This window comes from Carassius auratus, chromosome 40, assembly GCF_003368295.1.
Source record: "Carassius auratus strain Wakin chromosome 40, ASM336829v1, whole genome shotgun sequence".
Lineage (NCBI taxonomy): Eukaryota > Metazoa > Chordata > Actinopteri > Cypriniformes > Cyprinidae > Carassius > Carassius auratus.
The window spans coordinates 8,523,603-8,543,094 of NC_039282.1; the positions used below are offsets into that span (position 1 = coordinate 8,523,603).

A 19,492-nucleotide genomic window follows, 5' to 3' on the forward strand; every position below is an offset into this window, starting at 1 on the left:
TTTGAGGAACCACAACATACAGCAATTAAATGTTACAAAAAAAGCATAGGCAATTTTGATTGATTCATTGCGTGTATAGCTCGACAGTCCAATGTACTAAGGCACATGATTAGATTCAGAACATACAATAGTTCAACCCAAAATGAAAACCATTTTTCAGTTTAGTTCATTAGATTTCAGTTCAAAACACCAGCTTGTATTTTTAAGCAATCTCAAAAAGCTTGTTTAATTGGTTCAGGCGAGTTTGGAGCTAAAACCTTTTTATACAGAAACATCAAAAATAATCAGTTTTCTTTTCCATGTCAACTATATGGCTTTACTCAAACTGCCAACTGTAAGTGGTTTGCCAAATGTTCTGTTAAAGGTCAAAGAAATATTGTACAGGTTATGAATTTAAAGAAATTTAAATTCTGTAATCATTTACTCATTCTCTCCAAACCATCCGGTTCTTCTAGAACACAAAAGTATATTATTTATTTATTTATTCTTTGTCCATACAATGATATTTAAAAAGGCATGTTGTTTGGTTCCCCGCGTTCTTCAAAATATCGTTTGTGTTCTGCAGAAAAAAAATAAATCATAGTTTTAAAACAAGTAAATGATAAGTTGAATTTTTGGGGTGAACTATCCTTTAAGTTCTCTATTTGACTGTCAAGTGTCCAAAAATAACTACTAAACAAAAGGTAAATGTATCAAGATGTATTTTTTATTGAACATTTTTTACTTATTTTTGCTCCTCTTATAACATAATTTACAGGCTATATACAACTTGAACTTTCTCCATGGGGAAAGCACACACACACACACACACACACACTAATATATATATATATCAGTGTGGAAAGAGGTTTGAAAATTTGTTCTACATGGTCCCAGAAATTGAAAATAACATATATTCATATACATATATACACACACACACATAAAAATGAGCACTGAAACAAGAAACATCCATCTACATGCAAAACCAGCCATATCAATTAGTCTAAGAATGTGTACATCCTACAGAGTACGAACACACAAAAGTAAAACCTGACAACCAAAATAAAAAGTTCAGTGTGTTCTCTCTCACACATTTACAGAAGCAGAACAAATGCAGGGACTCTTGCGCAACATAACACTGTGATTGGTAAACATGGGTTGCTCATACTGGAACAACCGACAGGGATCACAGTGTTAGTTTTAAATCAAATCTCTTTGTACATACAGGCTGTGCTTTACCTGCAGGTCTGTGTAGCGTTCAGTGCGGCTCAATGCAGACTTTCTCCCGTCCAGGAATCCTGCAGCATCTCTCGGACTCTTACAACTGTCCTGAAGCCTAAAAGATGTTCATTTAAGGAACACAAGCTGACATCCATCCACCTTTCAACTGCAGCATCATTTGTCACAAAAACACAAGCACAAAGCCTCCGAGTAACACATTCATTTCACACACACAGATGCATGTAGATCTAACACTTCTGCACATATAATAACCAACATTTATCACCAGTGGCAAGATGAAGGCATTGAATGTGTTGGAATACATTCGCAATGACATCCAGAACAAGGTTGCGAAGTCGCAAACTAATGGTTCTCCTCAGTGGAGCTGAATTCATACACCTCTGAGCTGGATGCAAGTAGGTGGCTTTGTTAGTGAAGAACTTAAAGAGTGCAGATGCAGCAAGAGAACAATAGGGGGCAGCATTGAACAGGACTCCAGATTGACTTTAAAAGGCACTCCTGTCAGATTCCCAATGACTCATGTGACAGTCACACAACAATAGTGTCTATGCCAGCTAGAGCACTACAGATAAATCATGTAAACTCTGTATTTCTTATGGAAACATCTCACACACGCTCCTAGTGTCAGCTACATGATTGACTATAGTACACTGCAAAAATGATTTTCTTACTCAGTATTTCCATCTTGATTTCCAGGAAAAACCTAAAATTTTTAAATTAACATATACACTTGCAAAACAAAATGACTTGAGATATTATTGTTTATCATTTTTCTTACTCCAACAGTTTTTGTTAAAGCATAAACTCACTTAATTTTGAAACATTTAATATCTTAATTCATCTTCCTTCGTAAGTACATGTGTCTTGCTTTAAGAATTTACAAATATTAAAGAAAATCATTTCTCCAGTGTAACGATGATGGTAAACTGATTTTAAATCGACAGTTCAACAACAAAGAGACAATTCTGTCATTATTGATTCAACAATGATTTTCTTTATTCTGCAGAACACAAAACGAAGCTATTCTGGAGTGTTTTTGTCCAGGGGCTGTGTTGTCCTGAACCCCTCTGTCTTCTATTGTACTGACAAAAACAGTTCTTCATGTTCGTGTTTTGCAGAAGAAAGAAAGTCCTACAGGTTGGAATGACATAAATGATCTCTTTAAGAACTGTAGGGACTTCAGGATTTGCAACAGTCACAACATTAAACCTGGTCTAGCGGAGCTGAGAAGAGTCTTCAGATGAGGTGTGCTGTTAGTTGAGGAGTCCGTGTGAGGTATTATGGGGGCTGTCGGTTCACAAAGTCATTTAAACCAGTAGTCACACACATCAGGCTGGCTGAGAGTCAATCTAGGCTGGGATCGCACCACAGGTTCATCATAATACACTCCACTAGAGCCTAAAACACACCGAGTAGCACACAAGCACTCTAGACTCTGCCTTAACCCACACATTAAGATAAAACATCTCTTTTATTATATATCATTATATAGTATTAGACATTCGATAAATTTCTGTGTGTCGCTTTTTGGGTCTTTATATACTTTCTTGTCATTTGGAATGTACGGTGTCCTTTAGCTGTATAGTTTGTTTGAATGCAGTGCTGCATGTCTCAAACGGGGCAGACAAGGTGGGCCAGTCTATAAGTGTCTATACTCGATCTATGAATGTGTATGTCAGCACTTCAGGCCAGCTTTAGCGTGCTGACTGGGAAGGAGGGCATGGTCACCATGGTGAGGGACGGGTTGAGGACGGTCTGGCCCACCAGTTGAGGGTGATGGGTAACCATGTGAGCGCCCACTGGCATCTGCTTGCCCACCATGGTTGCTTGCGTGCTGGTCGCCGAAGTGCCATTCATCTGGCCGTGAGAGAGTGTTTGTGCGATGTGGCTCATGACGGCCGGCTGTGTGACTGTGACAGGCTGAGAGTATATTGCTGGAAGATGGGCCACAGTGATGTGGCTGATGGATTGAGGTCCGGGGGCCAGCTGCACCGAGCTTGAGGAAGAAGGGGCGATGTGGGCAACATGCTTGGAGGCCGGCTGGATCACCCGGTTGACGGTTTGGATGACTGAGGCGTGCGACGCCGAACCCGCATGGGCGATGACGGAAGGCTGCAGGCTGGTCGCGGTCACTATATGGGTCTGGGCTGGAGGTAGTGTCTGCAGGGTCACCACCTGGGCGGCAGGAGCGGATGCCGGGCTGTTTGGAGCCTGTGCTGGGGTTGAGGTCAAAGCAGGTGCTGTGATCGGGGCCGCGGCGGTGGCCACAGGGGATAGTTGAGCTGAGGGAATCGGGGGTAAAGCCTTAGACAGTCTGTGAGGGATGGCGATGTGCTGTGTTATGAGGGATGACACAGGACGGGACTTCTTTAAGTCTGGCTGAAGCGCAGCAGGCACTTTGGGTAAGGCGCTGGGCATGGCAGAAAAGATCTCGTCTTCGATATCTTCAATGTTGTCTTCACCTTCTGTAGATACGAAGCCAAAACAAAAACTATTAATGTGGATTGTGAAGTTAAAAAGTCAACTTTTTGTTAATTTTCATTAGCTTCGAAGCTTTTTAGTGTATTCTTTACACATTTTAAGGATATATACAGTACTGTTTAAAGGATAAGATTTTCATGTCAATGTAAATTTACTTTTCCTTACAAATATAGCAGAACATTAATGCTGTTGAATATTAATATTATCTTTTTTCCCCTTTATTTATTTATTTAATTTATTATTTTTAAATAATAATATTTTGATTTTCTGCTCAAAAAACATTTCTTCTTTGTGTTGCTTAATATTTCTGTGGAAACTGTGATGCTTTCAAAATGCTATGCCATTTATTTCAGCCCCAAGGTTTTTTTGATGTGTATAAAAGTTCAAAAGAGCTGCATTAATTTGAGTGCATTAATTTTTGTAACATCACAAACCCCTTTAATGTTACTTTTGCATTCATTTCTTTATTAAAAAAAATAATAATCTTACTGATCCTAAACTTTTGAATGGTACAGTATGCAATTAAAAACATCTTTCGTGGGCTGAAAAATATTGATGACTTGTCTTGTTTTTTGTTGTACTTGAGTTGAATGAATGAGTGTCTGTACTAAACTTAAACTAAAGTGAATCACAGGACAAATTAAATTAATTTATCAAGTGATTTCGGTTTTTAAGCTCTGTCGGAAAAGCATGTTGTCATTAGCATGGAAACCTGCAGACGAGGCCTTCTCCAAGACTAACCTGAGGCTGTGGAGGTAGAGGCCTGGTCATCATCTGGCTGGACAGTCTGTCGAAGAATGCGCTCGATCTCCATCACGTCCAATTGCTGACTCAGCTCATTCTTGAGCTCGGCAAGTCTCTGCTGCAAGGCGATCTTCTCCCGCGCTAAACGCTCCATCTCATGCTCGTAGTCCTTCTCCTTCCTCTTCAGATTCTATAAGGGGAAATGGAGAAATAAATAACTTTTTCCACATGCACTAAGGCAGGGTGCATTTAAAGTCTACAGTCTGCAAAAAGGCACGGTTGCAACAATGAAATGTCTGGCTGTACAGCAAAAAGCAGGAACAAGAATACGAGACCAGCATTCACATGCACTTAGAGGTCGTTGGCTATTTCCTTAATACTCCATCCATCATTAAAGAAGTCTAGCTAAAGCAAAACAAGAAACAAGAAACCAGTAAGAGCCGTAAAAAGCTGGATGGGAGAGAACTTAAAATAGAGGAAGATATGTTCTAATGTAGATAAATATATTTGCTAGTAGTAGTTCATAAAAAATAACGTGCAGAATAATAAACCCAGTGATATGTTATAGATATGGGTAAAAAGAGACATACTATCATTACAAGATGCTAATTTATATATGTTTTATTTCTTTATATATAAAATAATTATTATTATAATGTAATACAATGTAACAATTTAATAATGTATATTTATATGCATTTACCTGTATAATAAATGTATTGCTCTATGTATTTATGTGTTTGTAATATATATATATGAGAGAGAGAGATTTGACATACAAATACATATGTGTGTGTATGATACACACACACACACACACACACACGTATAAATTTATATCTTGCTTTATATATAAAAAAATATATATCATATAAATGTATATCCAATGTAATCCAATTAAACTGTATAATACACAATATATAATTTATAATATATAAAATCTCATTACTTATGTAATTTTGTTCCTCTTGTAATTTTGATCCTCTCTCTATATAAAATAACTGGTCTTGTCCAGATGTATTTTTTGATGATGATCAAAAAAATCTCTCTTTTTGTTTCTCACATCTTGACAGAGCACAGTCAAGGCTGCTTTTATTAATGTCATTTCTTATAAGGAAGACATTTGGGAATTTCGACTTGCAAGTAAAAAATATCACATGCTGTTCTGGCATAGACGCAAGTTTCTTCTTCCTTAAAGCCTCGGCCCAGCACACACCTCCCCCACTGTCTGTTTTTACCCTGCCACTCTCTCTTACTCACACAAACACGTGGATGACAGCACCTCCCACTTCTGGGAAGGCATTCACTTGCCGTGCACGAGTGCACACGCTGAGTAACATCAGGGGGAGGAGCCCATCACACAGGAGCCTGGCCAATCACATGTGGACATCTGGGTAGTGTAAGCGTGCCTAACAAAACTACATGTCTACATACCCACAAAAACACACAGATACTGATCCAACTTCACAAACGTGAGGTAAACTGAAGATCGGAGAAACACGAAACTCAAGACACACTGTGGGCACAGGGCTGTGCAGAAGTGACCCAGTTTTCCTGCACTGTCAGCTGACGCATGAGAAACAAACAGGCAACGAGGACACAGCAGCAGCTAAGACCTTTAAGAGGATGGAGAGAGAGATTGAAGAGTCTATGCACAAAGAAGGGGAACTTAAGTAGAATTAAGTTTAAGAAGGGAATAATTGACAACGAGCCGACTAACTATTAGAAAATAATTCACAACCGAGGTGGTGATGCAACCACAACTCGAAAATTTTTAATAAAATAATATGGTAACACAATACAATTAGTAACAAAACAACTATTTTATGCAGTTATAATAATAATCATTATTATAACAAAAATACATTAAAACAAGTAGATATTAGTAATAATAATAATAAAATCCTCGGCAATCAATAATATGTCTGATGGGAACAGAAAGAACTTTGAAGTTAAAATTGTATAAATAAGCAAATATATAAAGCAAATTATATATATATTTAGCAAATATAACGTTAAAATATTCAATATACAAATTCAATATACAAATACATGCACAATATAATTTTTTATACTTATGTAACTTAATATTATAATAATAACTAAACAATCATACGCAATGTATGAATAATAAAAAAAAATAATAATAATAATAATAATAATAATAAATACATATTTTATATATTATTTTGTACAAATATTTTTACATACGTATTTTAATAATAATATTGACAATAATAACATATTACAAATATGATTCTTTTAAAGCCTGAACTCTGAAAGCTTGGGTTTAAAATAAATCTCTGTGAGCATTTGAGGGATTATGCAAATGAACCACTTAGTTAAGTCACTGAAAGAGACAGTCTGAATTGATTCATAGAAATTAATTTAATGTAACATCTCTTTAAATCAAAGATGTTACAAGAGTAGAAATTATTATAAAGCTAGTCTAATGATATGCTCTTTAGAAAACTTAAAGGCCAAATAAAGAGCACCATTAAATTACTTTTGATATGTACCAACAAAATAAGTGAATATAAAATATAATATATTTAAAGAAACTCACTACTGACATTAACCCTCAACAATGAGCAATGACAATGGTCACAGATGGACATATCACACAGCTCATTCTTTTCCCACCCCACGTGCACTGGACAAGCATGGCCCTGAAGAGATAACAATAGCGTGGAGAAAAGATCCAGGCCAGTCATTTGATATGTGTACAGGTGTGAAAGATAAAGGAAGACTTGCAGCTCGGCTCAGCTCTTGTGAATAATGACAGGTCACTGGGCCAATTGATACACGCGCCTCATCCTTTCCAAAGCTCAGAGTGCCCTTCTGCATCTCAGAGGTGTCAGTGTCATTGTCTGAACAAATTAGGTGGTGGAGTACTCTACTGTTGTCAAGGCAACAGCTGAAAACCATCACAGTTGCCATGGAAACAGATACAGTGAGCAGGCAGCAGAGTGTGACAGTGTGAGCATGTGTTGTCTGCAGTGGGTAGCAGTATAAAGCCTGTTTGACTGAGCACCTCTCAGCCGCTCCATATATAGGTCTGGTGTGCTGGACACAAGCTCCATGTAACAACACTAACAGAATGAAACAGAGCAGCAGAACTTATGATAGAAGAAGACCATCTTCAGGAAAATGTGTGACCTCAGTCGATCCATTAGTTAGCCTTGCCTTTATTTTAGGCCTAACAAAAAACTCCCTGATCTTTTGACACATAAGAGGCCATTGTACTATACAAACATCCTGTAAGTTTCAGAACTTAAGGTCTTTGCACACCGAGTCCGAAAATTGTGCATGCATTTTTCCGTTTTTTTTTTTTCCCATATTCAGTATGCTTTCCTATTAAAAATTAATGCTATGGATGCGAAACTGTAAAAAAAACGAACCCGATCCAAAATGTATAAGATGAACGAAAGGTTGGAGGCAGTGGGTAAACATAATTGACACAACGTAAGGTCGTATTTATTTTTCAATGTCTGAAAATTTCAGACTCTAAAAACAGCTTATATTAAAGCCAATCTGCCAAAAAGAAGGTTGTGGAATATGCCACTTTGTGATGTAATAGTGTGGCTAAACACCGCCTCCGCAGAAGATCAATGGCTGCTTCTACTTCGCTGGCTGTTTAGCCCCGCCCACCGATTCTCACATGTAGTGGATGAATAAGGAGAGAGGTAAACACAGGTCTACGCAGAAACCAAATGATAAAGATGTCTCCGAACACAACAAGACACTGTCCAGTGCCAAGTTGTTGAAAAACAGTCTTTGCATGTGTTTTTCCACTGCCTTGCTTCTGATCTCAACAAATTTGGATGAACTTTTTAATTGAAAATCCAGACCACATCAGTAATGATTTGGTCCTTTGTTCACTTCATTTTAACACAGATGTGTTTCCAAACAAGGCACAGTTTGGACGCAGGATTTTCAGAAAGACTGAAACTAAAAGACGATGCTGCGCTGACAATAATGGATCCGGCGGTAATGCCACACCACATAAGTGTGAGTAACTGTTTGATTATGTGGTCATTATTGCATTGTCTGTTATTACAGATCGTTTAAGCATTTTAAACCTAAATCACAGCAGCATCCATCTGTGAAGTATGTAGACTTTCAAACATTTACAACTGTAAGCCGATCATAACAGTGGGCGTTTACTTCTGAATCTACAATCCTCAACGCCTATTCAAACTGAGCATTCCAATGAGGAGGTCAAGACGGGACAGAAAATAGTCTGTTACTTCTAAATTATGTTGTCTGATGTCACAATTTTGATAACATTATAACAAGACCTCAGAGAACAGTTCATACTAACTTTAAAAAGGCAGTTCATGTCCCCTTTAATACACACTATCGTGGAGTTTGGAAGTCTCTTATGCTCACAGGCTGCATATATCTGCACACATTTCTACCATCACACAAATCTAAACCTGATTCTCAGTGCAAGCTTAACATTACATCTGCACCCATAAAACAGCCATCCCTGGTCTTTTTTACAAGCGCGCCCTCCTTCCTCTGGGGTCCCGGCGCATTCCTTGCTTCACTAGTCTCCACTAGGCCCTCAGTGACCCCTCCTCCCATCGCTGAGGAGGCATGTTGACAGCTCTCGGGTCTGTATGCTGCATCAGGAGCAGCTCCAGCCCACAGCTGTACATGCCTGCCTCTATTAGTCACAAACACACACACACACTGGCCTGCTCCACAAACACGGCAACCCACTGAACTCCTGATCCGTGGACTGGGGCCCCTTCACTCCCTCCCTCCTGCTTCCACCCAGAACAGCTAAACAGTGTGTCATTTTGTAGTTTTTGGTAATATTTCAAATGCGATTTTAAACCAATTAATTTTGCTGTGTTTTTGTAGAGCTTTAGGTTTTAGTTTATTTAGCTTTTAGTTATTTTAGTGGTCCAACTTTAACTAAAACAAAATGAGAAATGGAAACTAGCTGAAAAAGCACAAGTTTACTTAAAGTTAATTTCAGTTAATGTTTATATGGTTTCAGTTTTAGTTGACAATAATAACCCTGCTCTTGACTGAATATGAGATGTTATCATCTTCTGCACAGTAATAACATCATTTGGATGGTGTTTCAGGAGGAGATGATTGTGAATCATGGTCATATTCATATTCTGGATGATATGGAGGTAGAATCAGGTCAGAGAAGAACATCTGTGGGAACAGCAGCTCTCAAACTAAGAGTCTACTCGGGGGATGAGATAACATCAGCTATGTTTTTCGTTTGTTGGAGCATGAGCCCGCCCTCCACCATTGGTTTGCTATCATCAGTTACTCACTTAAGCCCCGCCTCCATGACTGTGCACATGTAATCACATGCATGTGTGTCGTCATGTTTATGTATATACAAGTGTGCATGCTTATGAGAGATTTGTATTAGGTAAAAATGAACTTGACAATGTCACACGCAGTGTTAAATAGGGGAAGGGGTGTTGTCCTGTGTTTACACTCAGTTCTGAACAAATAAGGGAGAGAAAGAGAGCCATGTTGCAGCCACTCTTCCTCATAAACAATCCTGCAGTAAAGGAAGTACCGTGACTCCAGAGGCATTTGGTAACTTGGTCTGTTCAAGACCTGTTGGTCCTAGACATACATTTTTTTTAACTCCTGAACCGTTTTCAACCTTCATAATAATAATAAATGAGTATTTTGTATTTTTGACCAAATAATTGCAGCCTTGTTGAGAATAAAAGACTTTCTTTCAAAAACATTATAACATTTTACCAACCCCAAGCTTTTAAAATGGAAGTGTATAAAAAAGTATAAGCCAGGAGGAGGACCAGGGAGTTTACATTTAAGCCAAAAATGTACATAAAGGTCAGAATTAGCATTTTATAATTGCACTGAACCAGATGGCCAGTTGCATTGTAAGAGAGAAGCATTGTCATTTTCCTAATAACTCCCTTTGTGTTTCAGAGTGGAAAAAGCTCTAACAGTTCTGAGTAACATGAGGATGGATAGATGATAACAGAATTTTTAATTTAAAGCAAATGATCTACAGATGGTGCAACTCAATTGGACAGACCAAAATTAGACATGTAGAAATGAGGCTGAAATTTACCAAAAATACTTGTTGAATCAGCTACATTGAAACTGCAGTGGTTTATACAAAACAAATGGGATTTTTAGCACACACAGGAATCATGTGATCCAATCGCACAAGGAAAAGCCACTTGTTTCTGTAGAGCATGATATAGATGACCAACTTGTGCTGACAGACACTGCTACACAAAGACAGGAAATGAATCAGTAGGACTTCACATGATTCATTCTGGTTTTACTCATCAATCACAACCCTACAGAGACACCAGAACTGATTGCAACATAAACCCAGTGCACTAATATTTACTCTATGCAACTACATCAAAAGATTTCACATCGTGCCAAGGACAAGAAAACTGACCTTGCAGATTTCACAATCAACAACAAAACAAAAATCTCAATACTATTATCTGGATTAAACAACACTACAGTCACTGGAACACAATGCACTGCAGCTTGCTAAGAAAAACATGTCCTGCAAGCTTATGCACCTAATGCGGGGTTTCTGGGATGTGGCTAAACTGAGATCGAGCTCGACGAGTGTGCCGTGCTGCAGCAGGAACAACAGCTGGAGGGGGCTGTGACCAGGAGTGACGTCACACCGCTCTGTCTAGCCATGTGCTCGCTGCTCATGTGGCCGTGGCAGGGAACATGATGAACTGAGTGGGGGATGGAGCAAAGAAAGCACAGAGGGCGGGAGAAATGGGGGAGGAGCTCTGAGCTACTAGACAGAACTGGGAAACTCCTGAGACTCACAGGATAACATTTAAAGCAACAGACATCATAATTCATTCACAACATGTAAAGTCTGGTTTTATGGGACATGAAATGAGGCTAGTATAGCATGAAATCCAAATCTGCAGTTTAATACAGCATTTACAGTTTGTGCATTTCAAATCAACATTTGCAAGCCATATGAAGCGTAGGTCAAAAACACAAGGACTACGTGTGACTACTTCCTCAAGATTTTCCACGATAAGCTAATTTCTCTCAATATTCAGATAAATGGAACAGCTTTTATTTTCACAGTATGTTAGTGTGGTTTTTAGAATTAGTATTAGTGTGTAAAAGTGTATATTTTAGTATTGTTACAATACTATTATAATATTTCCTAAATTATTTGAATTAGCTTTTATTTTTTAGATTTTCCATTATTTGGTTACATTTAGTTTTAGCAATTTTGCTAGCCTTATTTTTTTTTGCTAGACTTACTAGTGGTAACACTTCATAATAAGGTTCCTTTTGTAAACATAAGTTAAAATGAATTAATTCATTAATAAAGCATTTACTGATCTTAGTTAATTTAATCAGCTAATTTTTTATGGAACTGAGAAAACAGGATTTAACAATTAACCATTGTATTGGTATTAATTAACATTAAAAACAGTGAATAAATACTGAAACAAATTTGTATTGCTTATTGCTCGTTAATCTATTATATTTATTGTAAAGTCTTTTCTGTTTTAGACAAAAATAACAACAGTCCCTGTCTTAATACAGATAAGCATTGTCTTCAATCTGTCCCGTGATTAATCAGTCACTTTGGATGTCAAAAAGCAGATTTGCCACGACGTCACAGGAGTCTGTGAATCAGGTGCCAATAAAGATGAGTAATCTCATCAAACAATCCTCTTATTCAGTTCTGGGAGGAGCTGATTGGTCAGTGAGGGGAAAGTGGGAGGGGCTTCAGACAGGAGCGCATGCTGAGGCAGACGCGTGGAGGTGAGGTGCGCGTGCCTGCCTCCACCTGTGGCCCGGTGGATGACCTGAACCACACGCTGTGCCACTGCCACCTCCAGAGACCATCACAAAACAAGTACACAAACACAACACAACACTAATCATAAAGAGAGAAGCCCCGTGACCTGCAGGCACTCATCTCTCAGCAGGAAAAGAAAAAAACAGAAAGGCAGAGGGAGATACATTGACTGGGAAACAACTCAAATCACTGACCGTCTAGATTTTCTATGAACATTCAATCAAATGTAGATAAGTTTCCCACAAACCTGTCCTTCAAGAAGACAGTAATTAATGAGTGTCATTAATAATAAAACATCCAGAGTGACTAACTAGAACTAGTCACACTACTAACTTATCTTTTTTTCTTCTAGTTAAGGCACTATTGCAAAATGGTGTCGTTTTTTCATTGACAAGGTACTTTATCCCACAAGTGATGTAACAAAATGTTACATTTCTGTTTTTGTCATGCCGTATCTGAATATACTTGAAACACACTCCTACATGTTCTCTCAAATGTAGGAAGTCTGCTTCATTTTAATAAACGCAGATGCCAGTAAATGGACTATAAATGTAAACAAACTGGTTGAGAGAAAGACTTTTTCCACCAGAAAGCACTGTTTCCACACTGCCCTAGTTTCCGGCATGTCGTGTGGCTTGGCTAAATCAAATCCTTTGATTTGATTGGATTGGATTTCTACGTCTCCTAAAGGGTCTGTCTGTAGGCGTGCATATGTGTGTGCATGTGTGAATGAGGCGCTGGTTTAATCAGAGCATGCCTTACAATCTCAGTTTACTGACGGTTAAGAGAAGGTGCGCTGCGCCCACACTACAGGAGAGCAACCATCCATCCTCCCTCTGCAGATAAACTCGATTAGTGAGGTTTAATCTCACGCCTTTAGCAACATTGGAAATATCTCATTTTCAGCTGATCAATCTTCAGATTAAAGAACTGTAACTAACAAACTGAAGACTTCCTCAGCGTGTGGCGTTCCCTCCTGCTCTTGCATTGTCAAAGTCTGATGACACGGGCTGAGATACAGATGTACAGCAGACAGTGAACATGTAAATGAAGATCTATCAGCGCAGGAAGTGTTGATCTTACCTGAATGAATCTCAAAGCACTTCTTAGAACGCTCAGATTGGAGGTCTTCTTTTCGTCAACATGAAGGATGGTTTTCTTCAGGGTGTCAAAACACTCCTTTAAGTGAGCACGTCTGAGAAAAGGAGATCATTTATGAAAAAATTATAATAAGGGTTTATGTGGTATCAGCACTTACTTAGAATTAGATTTATATAAACATTTATATTTTGTGACAGGTCTTTTGAGATATAATAATTAAGTATTATACAGTATATTCATTTTTGATTGTCACACACACATATATATACACACACACACACATATACATGTGTGTATATATGTATGTGTGTGTGTGTATGTGTGTGTGTGTATATGTGTGTGTGTATGTATATGTGTATATATATATATATATATATATATATATATATATATATATATAGATAGATAGATAGATAGATAGATATAGATATATATATATATATATATAGATAGATAGTTCACATATGTAACAGGTAAACAGGTATTTGTTTAATATACGTTTAATTTATACAATATGCACACATAAATATTATTTAGATATTCATCTACTAGAAACCAGGTATTTGAATTTGTAATAATATTTCAAAGTATTACTGTTAATACTGTATTTTTGATCAAATAAAGAGCATAAGAGACTTCTTTCAAAGAAATGTACAAATCCTGCCAATAGTGCACTTTGGAAGGATATATGTACGTGGAAAAACATTATGTGAAAGGCACTTAAATGGTAAACCAGGAGCAAACAAGGATGACCTTACCTATTTTTTTCAAGTTTATTGTGCACTTCTCTCGTTCCTGCCCTGTAAACAGAGGTCACATGGGCTTTAATAGTTAGCTCTCCAACATAACACAAACTCAGCTGTAAAACCAACTATAAAATTCTTCACATGATTCAGTCTTAAACAATGGTTAACATGGTGATAAATAACAGCTTCACATCCTGACTCACCCTCCGGGTCTCTTCTTGCCGTCCAAATTACGGTGGTCATCGGGAGGGCTTCCTCTGACCGCAGGGCTGGGTTGGGCTGAAGGAGTTCCAGGCTGAGTGAGCAGTGCATGCTGGGAAGCTGTGACGATGGAGCTTGGGTAGGTCAGGAGCTGCTGGGTAGGTTTGGTGCCATTGGATAGAGACAGTGACGTGGGCTCTCCCTTCAATTGAGACGAGATGAGGGGGCACTGGTGCAGTGCCTGCTGGTTTGGCAGTGAATGGGTGTCTTTTCTGGGTGGGGTAAGGCGGGGTGTTGGCGACGGGCTGAGAGCTGTGGTGGGAGGAGTGCAGGACAACACTGGAATGGGGATGACCGTGATGGGCACTGTGGGGGGAGGGGGAGGAGGCTGGGCCGGGGCAGGTATACTGCGGTGCTCAGGTCCAGACTCCTCCACCCAGGTCACATGGTTCATTCGGATGGGCTGAGTATGAGAGTTCACTTCTGCTCTCCGCTTCTCCGCCTCCTGCTCACGACGCCGTCTTTCCTGGAGTTCATTCTCTTCTGTTGAAAGAAATATAGCGACATTTTCATTACTTGTTCATATTCAGAACCTACTGGTAATGCAATGGTTCATATTTATATTTACATAAATTTAGGCACCACAACTGCACAGTTAGAAAGACGGATATTCATTCTGAGATTTGCTAAAGATCACATTTAACAATGTTATCAAATTAAAAGTGTTCTGAAAGATTAAAGGCCCGTTCACACCAAGCACGTGATAACGATAAAGATATAGTTCTAAAAATCATTCTCAATATTAAAGAATAGCGAGTCCACACCACAACTATAACGATAAAGGCACAGAGAAACCATATCATTGGAATCACTTTCAGAAATTTCTTTTTTTTCCCTGATGAACAATAAAAACATTGCCAACCAATCAAAATCAATCCTGCTGTAAAGAGCTCGAGAATTTAAAGCAGCAGACGTGCGTCCGCTTAGAATACACAGACGATATCGTTCGCTGGTGTGGACGCTAATATCGTTATCTTTATAGTTATCGTTCTTGGTGTGAACGGGCCTTAACTTTGCGCAAGTATTAGATGACAACAATGGACATAAATGTAAAAAAAAAAGTGTGAAATGAGAAAAATCCATCTTCAATTAGTGTTATTTTAGTATTTTTAATATACCTTTATAATATCCATTCATCTATGAATTAGGTTTCGTTACTATTTTTATGTTTTTGTTTTAATTTGTTTTAGTAATTTTGTTACACACTTTCAGAATTTGAATTATTTTTTTATATTTCTATTTATCATTTTGTATTTCTATTTTACTATTTGTATTAATTAGCTTTATTATTTGTTACAAATTACATTTATTTCAATTAGTTGCCTAGCCAACAGGTTTAAGTTTTACATTTTAATTTATTTAAATGATCAAAAATCATTTTTGTCCGTGTTAAACAGTTTGAGTAAAATTCAGTATTAAGGGATACCAATAAATAAAAATATACATATCAGCCAACATGGTAATAAAATATGACGGTCAGTTTTTTTTTATTATTATAAGTACTTAGTCTATACATTTTTAGTTAACATCCAAAGCAAGCATAAAACATAATAAAATAAAATGGATGTACTCTCTGTGTGCAGTCTCTCTCAGTGTAATCCAGTAAACAGTGTTCAAGGAAATATAGAGGACTGAACTATATGTTGGACACTGCAGGTAACCTTTGACCTTCAACATATGATGTGATGACATCTCATTTAACTGGGGCAAATGATGAAGACGGGGAAGCCACAAATCAATATGGGCCTATAAACCAGCCTGAGATTATATCTAGCTCAGAGTGAACTCTAATAAAGGAGCTTTTGTGTGCATACAGACAAATGAGTGTTACTGGTTAACAGAGGAGGATAGAGATCACTGTTAGAGCACATGGTGTACAGGCTTCAGGCCAAAGTTTCTCTGGTCTACATGGAAACATGATGCTGGTTCCCCTCCTAGTACACTCCCTTCTTCAGGCAGGCCTGCTCCAAAACACCACAGGACAGCCTCCTGAACCTTTGCCAAAACTTCAGCATCAATAAAACAAGCTGTTGCACCCAACATGACACTGTTTAAGAAACAACATGGACACTGGAGAGACACACAAACTACTTTTTCAATCAGAGAGTAGAACTACGTAATACACTAAAGGACTTTCACTGCTGTTCAACGATCAAGCAATTAAGGAAGTTACATCTATTTTAGGTGAAAGGATTGGACGCAGACTGAATTCAGGTTTTTAGGGAAATGTTTATCCTCAGTTTAATGTGCAAACCAAGGCAACTAAAAGTAACCCACTCATAAGACTGTGTTTGTGTGGGTTTGTGTTTGTACCAGAGCAACCTGTTTCTCTGAATATTCGAAAATTAAAAATAAATAACCAATTTAATAGAAAACTACAAATTAAAAGATTGGGGTCAGGAAGATTTATTTTTTTAGGTTATTTTAAATAAGTGTCTTATGCTCACTGTAAAAACAGTAATATTTTGTTAATATTAATCATTTAAAATAACTAATGTATGTGATGCAAAGCTGAATTTTCATTATAATTTCTCCAGTCTTCAGTGTCACATGACCCTTCAGAAAACACCCTAATATGTTGATTTGCTGCTCAAAAAGCACTTATTTCCAGTATTGAATATTTTTGTGGAAGCCATAATAAAACATTTATTTTTTACTCTTTGATGAATAGAAAAAAAAAATTGTTTCAGTTCATAGTGACAGAAATTTCACTTTAAATTGCATAAATAAATAAATTGCATAAACGTTAAAATAAATTGCATAAAAGCTTTCAGTATGTGCTTTACATTACTGCTTTCATTATTCCGACTACTTTAGCACACATCTAATGATATGTATAACAACTTGAATTGGATCAAAAGCCTTAAAAAAATAATCACCAACATAACACGGAAGAAAACGGCTTCATATCATCCAATTAATAGCAATCAAAAAATTAATCATTGCACAACATAATGCTACCAGTAAAAAAAAAAAAATCCTTTTAATGACGAGGGTAGTAAAGAGGTCACAGGAATTCAAGGTATCCTAGATAAACTGAAAAAGACACATGGGTGTGTGTGGAACGCCATGAATCTCATTAGGGTGAAAAGCCGGACAGCATCAAATCATGTGCACTCAGAGCATAATGAGACTTTTAAGACGGGCATTCTTATCGTGTGTGTCAGCGAAGGGGGTGGTGAAAGTGCTCCAACCTAATCTCAGCCAATCACAGCACAGCAATCCACCCCCATCAGTCACCACTATCCTATTTGAACATCGCACGCTTCCTCCTGCTGAAAAGAGAAGGGGGAAGGAGGGTTCCTCTGGAACCAAACAACCAATTACCAGAATACACAAGGAAGCACAATACACATGAAACACCAAGTCTTTCAAATGAAGTGTGACTGTCCCTTTAAATACACTCGCTTTCCTGACACTAGAGCGGTGTTAACAGCTGATTAAAGTCATTACTGATATCTGTAAGAGGAGAAAACATCTCCCACATGCATAAACGCATATCACGGTTTTACTCTTCTGATTGTGTCAAAAAAGAGAAGAAAAGCCCTCAGATTCTTCTTCACATAATTTTCCAGGACAACACCCGACTGTCTAAAAAGTATTTTTGTGTACTTATTTAACGGCTATAGAGGGCAAAGGTGTAACTGCACACAGGAAATGACGGTCCACCAGTGTAAAATGTAATTTACAGCCCAGCATGACAAACTGCTGGCTGGATGCTTTTACAGAGTCACATGCAGAGTAGAATTACAGTCAGCCGTGGTGAAATATACAGAAGTGACACTGACCAAGAGGATTTCTCTAACAAGCTTAGACTGGAGTAAAAGGAGAATACATTTGATATATCAATGAGGCATAGAAAATCACCTAAAATCAGCAAATATATATACGTTTTTTTTTCAAATAGTTAATTAGATTTATCCTCATAAATAGATGATTAATTTATATATCAGTATCTCCACTGATTGCATGGTCAACAAGCTTGTCATGTAAATTACTCCTAAAATGTCATTCTTCCAGTATTTTTGATGGAGCAGCACGATGAACCACAACTGCATGAGTGGGTTATATAACTGCAGTACATTTTGGAAAAGCAAGCAGGGGGTTACTGTCCTACTTTCCCTCTGGTTGTAAAGCCCCGCCCTCCAGGCGCGCACATGGAGGGAAGGGGAGGGGTCATTCCACGCGGATCTCACATGAGGGCGTGGCTACGACAGACACGTCACCGAGTCGCTTCAGAAAGCGCCAGCGGACTCATGCAGCGAGAGCGGGAGAGAAAATAACAGTGTGAAATAAGCAAACCGTGCACTATTGCGGTGAAAACACTGTGTGAAATTCAATAAAACATTACATCCATTCAGCTCTGCAAAAAGGGTCTAAAAAGAGCCGCGTAATGTGATACTAGGGTCATTTTGTAAAGCGCAACTGAACTGGCACTCGCGCACGTACTTGTAAGCCACCGCCCTTGAAAGCAAGCAGGTATGTTTTCCTACATCGCCACTGCAATGAAGTATTCAATCACGCACTATCCCAACAGTCAATGCTGATAAACATACAGTATCTTCATTTTAATACATGGCTGTCACTATCCGGTACAAAGTAAGCGTAACCATACTACACTGCAGTTTCTTATTAGAGAGTCTTATTATCGGCGAATTATAACATGACAATATTTAATGTCACGTACTCCACTGAATCCTGCAATCATGTGACATCCCGTGCAACAGTGTCTCATATTAACCGGATACTGCATTAGAGAACAACACTGATCCATTAAAGTGCTCCTCTCTCTGTCATAAAGGCTCCTATCCCCATATGTTCCGTTTCTTAAATCTTACCACGTGCTTTCTGTTGTTGCAGGGCTTGCAATTCCAAAAACTTCGCCGCCTCTAAAAGCGTCTCGATGCTCATCTCCGTTTCTTGTTATGGTCCAAAAACGATTGGGGAAATTAATATAAATGTTAAATAGACAGATTCAAATGCTTCTGCTCTGGACCCAATCTTCTCGTCTATAAAAAAAATAATAATAAAAGGGAAAGACGTGACTGGATCCCCCTTGAATTCAGTCTTCCACGCACGTAGAGGAGTCACAACAAGATGGCGAGGGTTA

The 19,492-nt window shown here is 38.1% G+C and overlaps 1 protein-coding gene across 1 annotated transcript; it reads right to left on the bottom strand.

Annotated features, from left to right (window-relative positions):
• Positions 1–1,928: 1,928 nt before the first annotated feature.
• LOC113058485 (max-binding protein MNT-like) lies at positions 1,929–19,492 on the bottom strand. The gene is made up of 6 exons (XM_026226429.1): positions 19,221–19,492; positions 14,325–14,865; positions 14,134–14,175; positions 13,358–13,469; positions 4,447–4,639; positions 1,929–3,689 (listed from the first exon to the last, which is right to left on the bottom strand). Exons 1-6 carry the CDS (start codon positions 19,291–19,293, stop codon positions 2,908–2,910), a joined length of 1,743 nt encoding a protein of 580 aa, XP_026082214.1. The 5' UTR covers positions 19,294–19,492; the 3' UTR covers positions 1,929–2,907.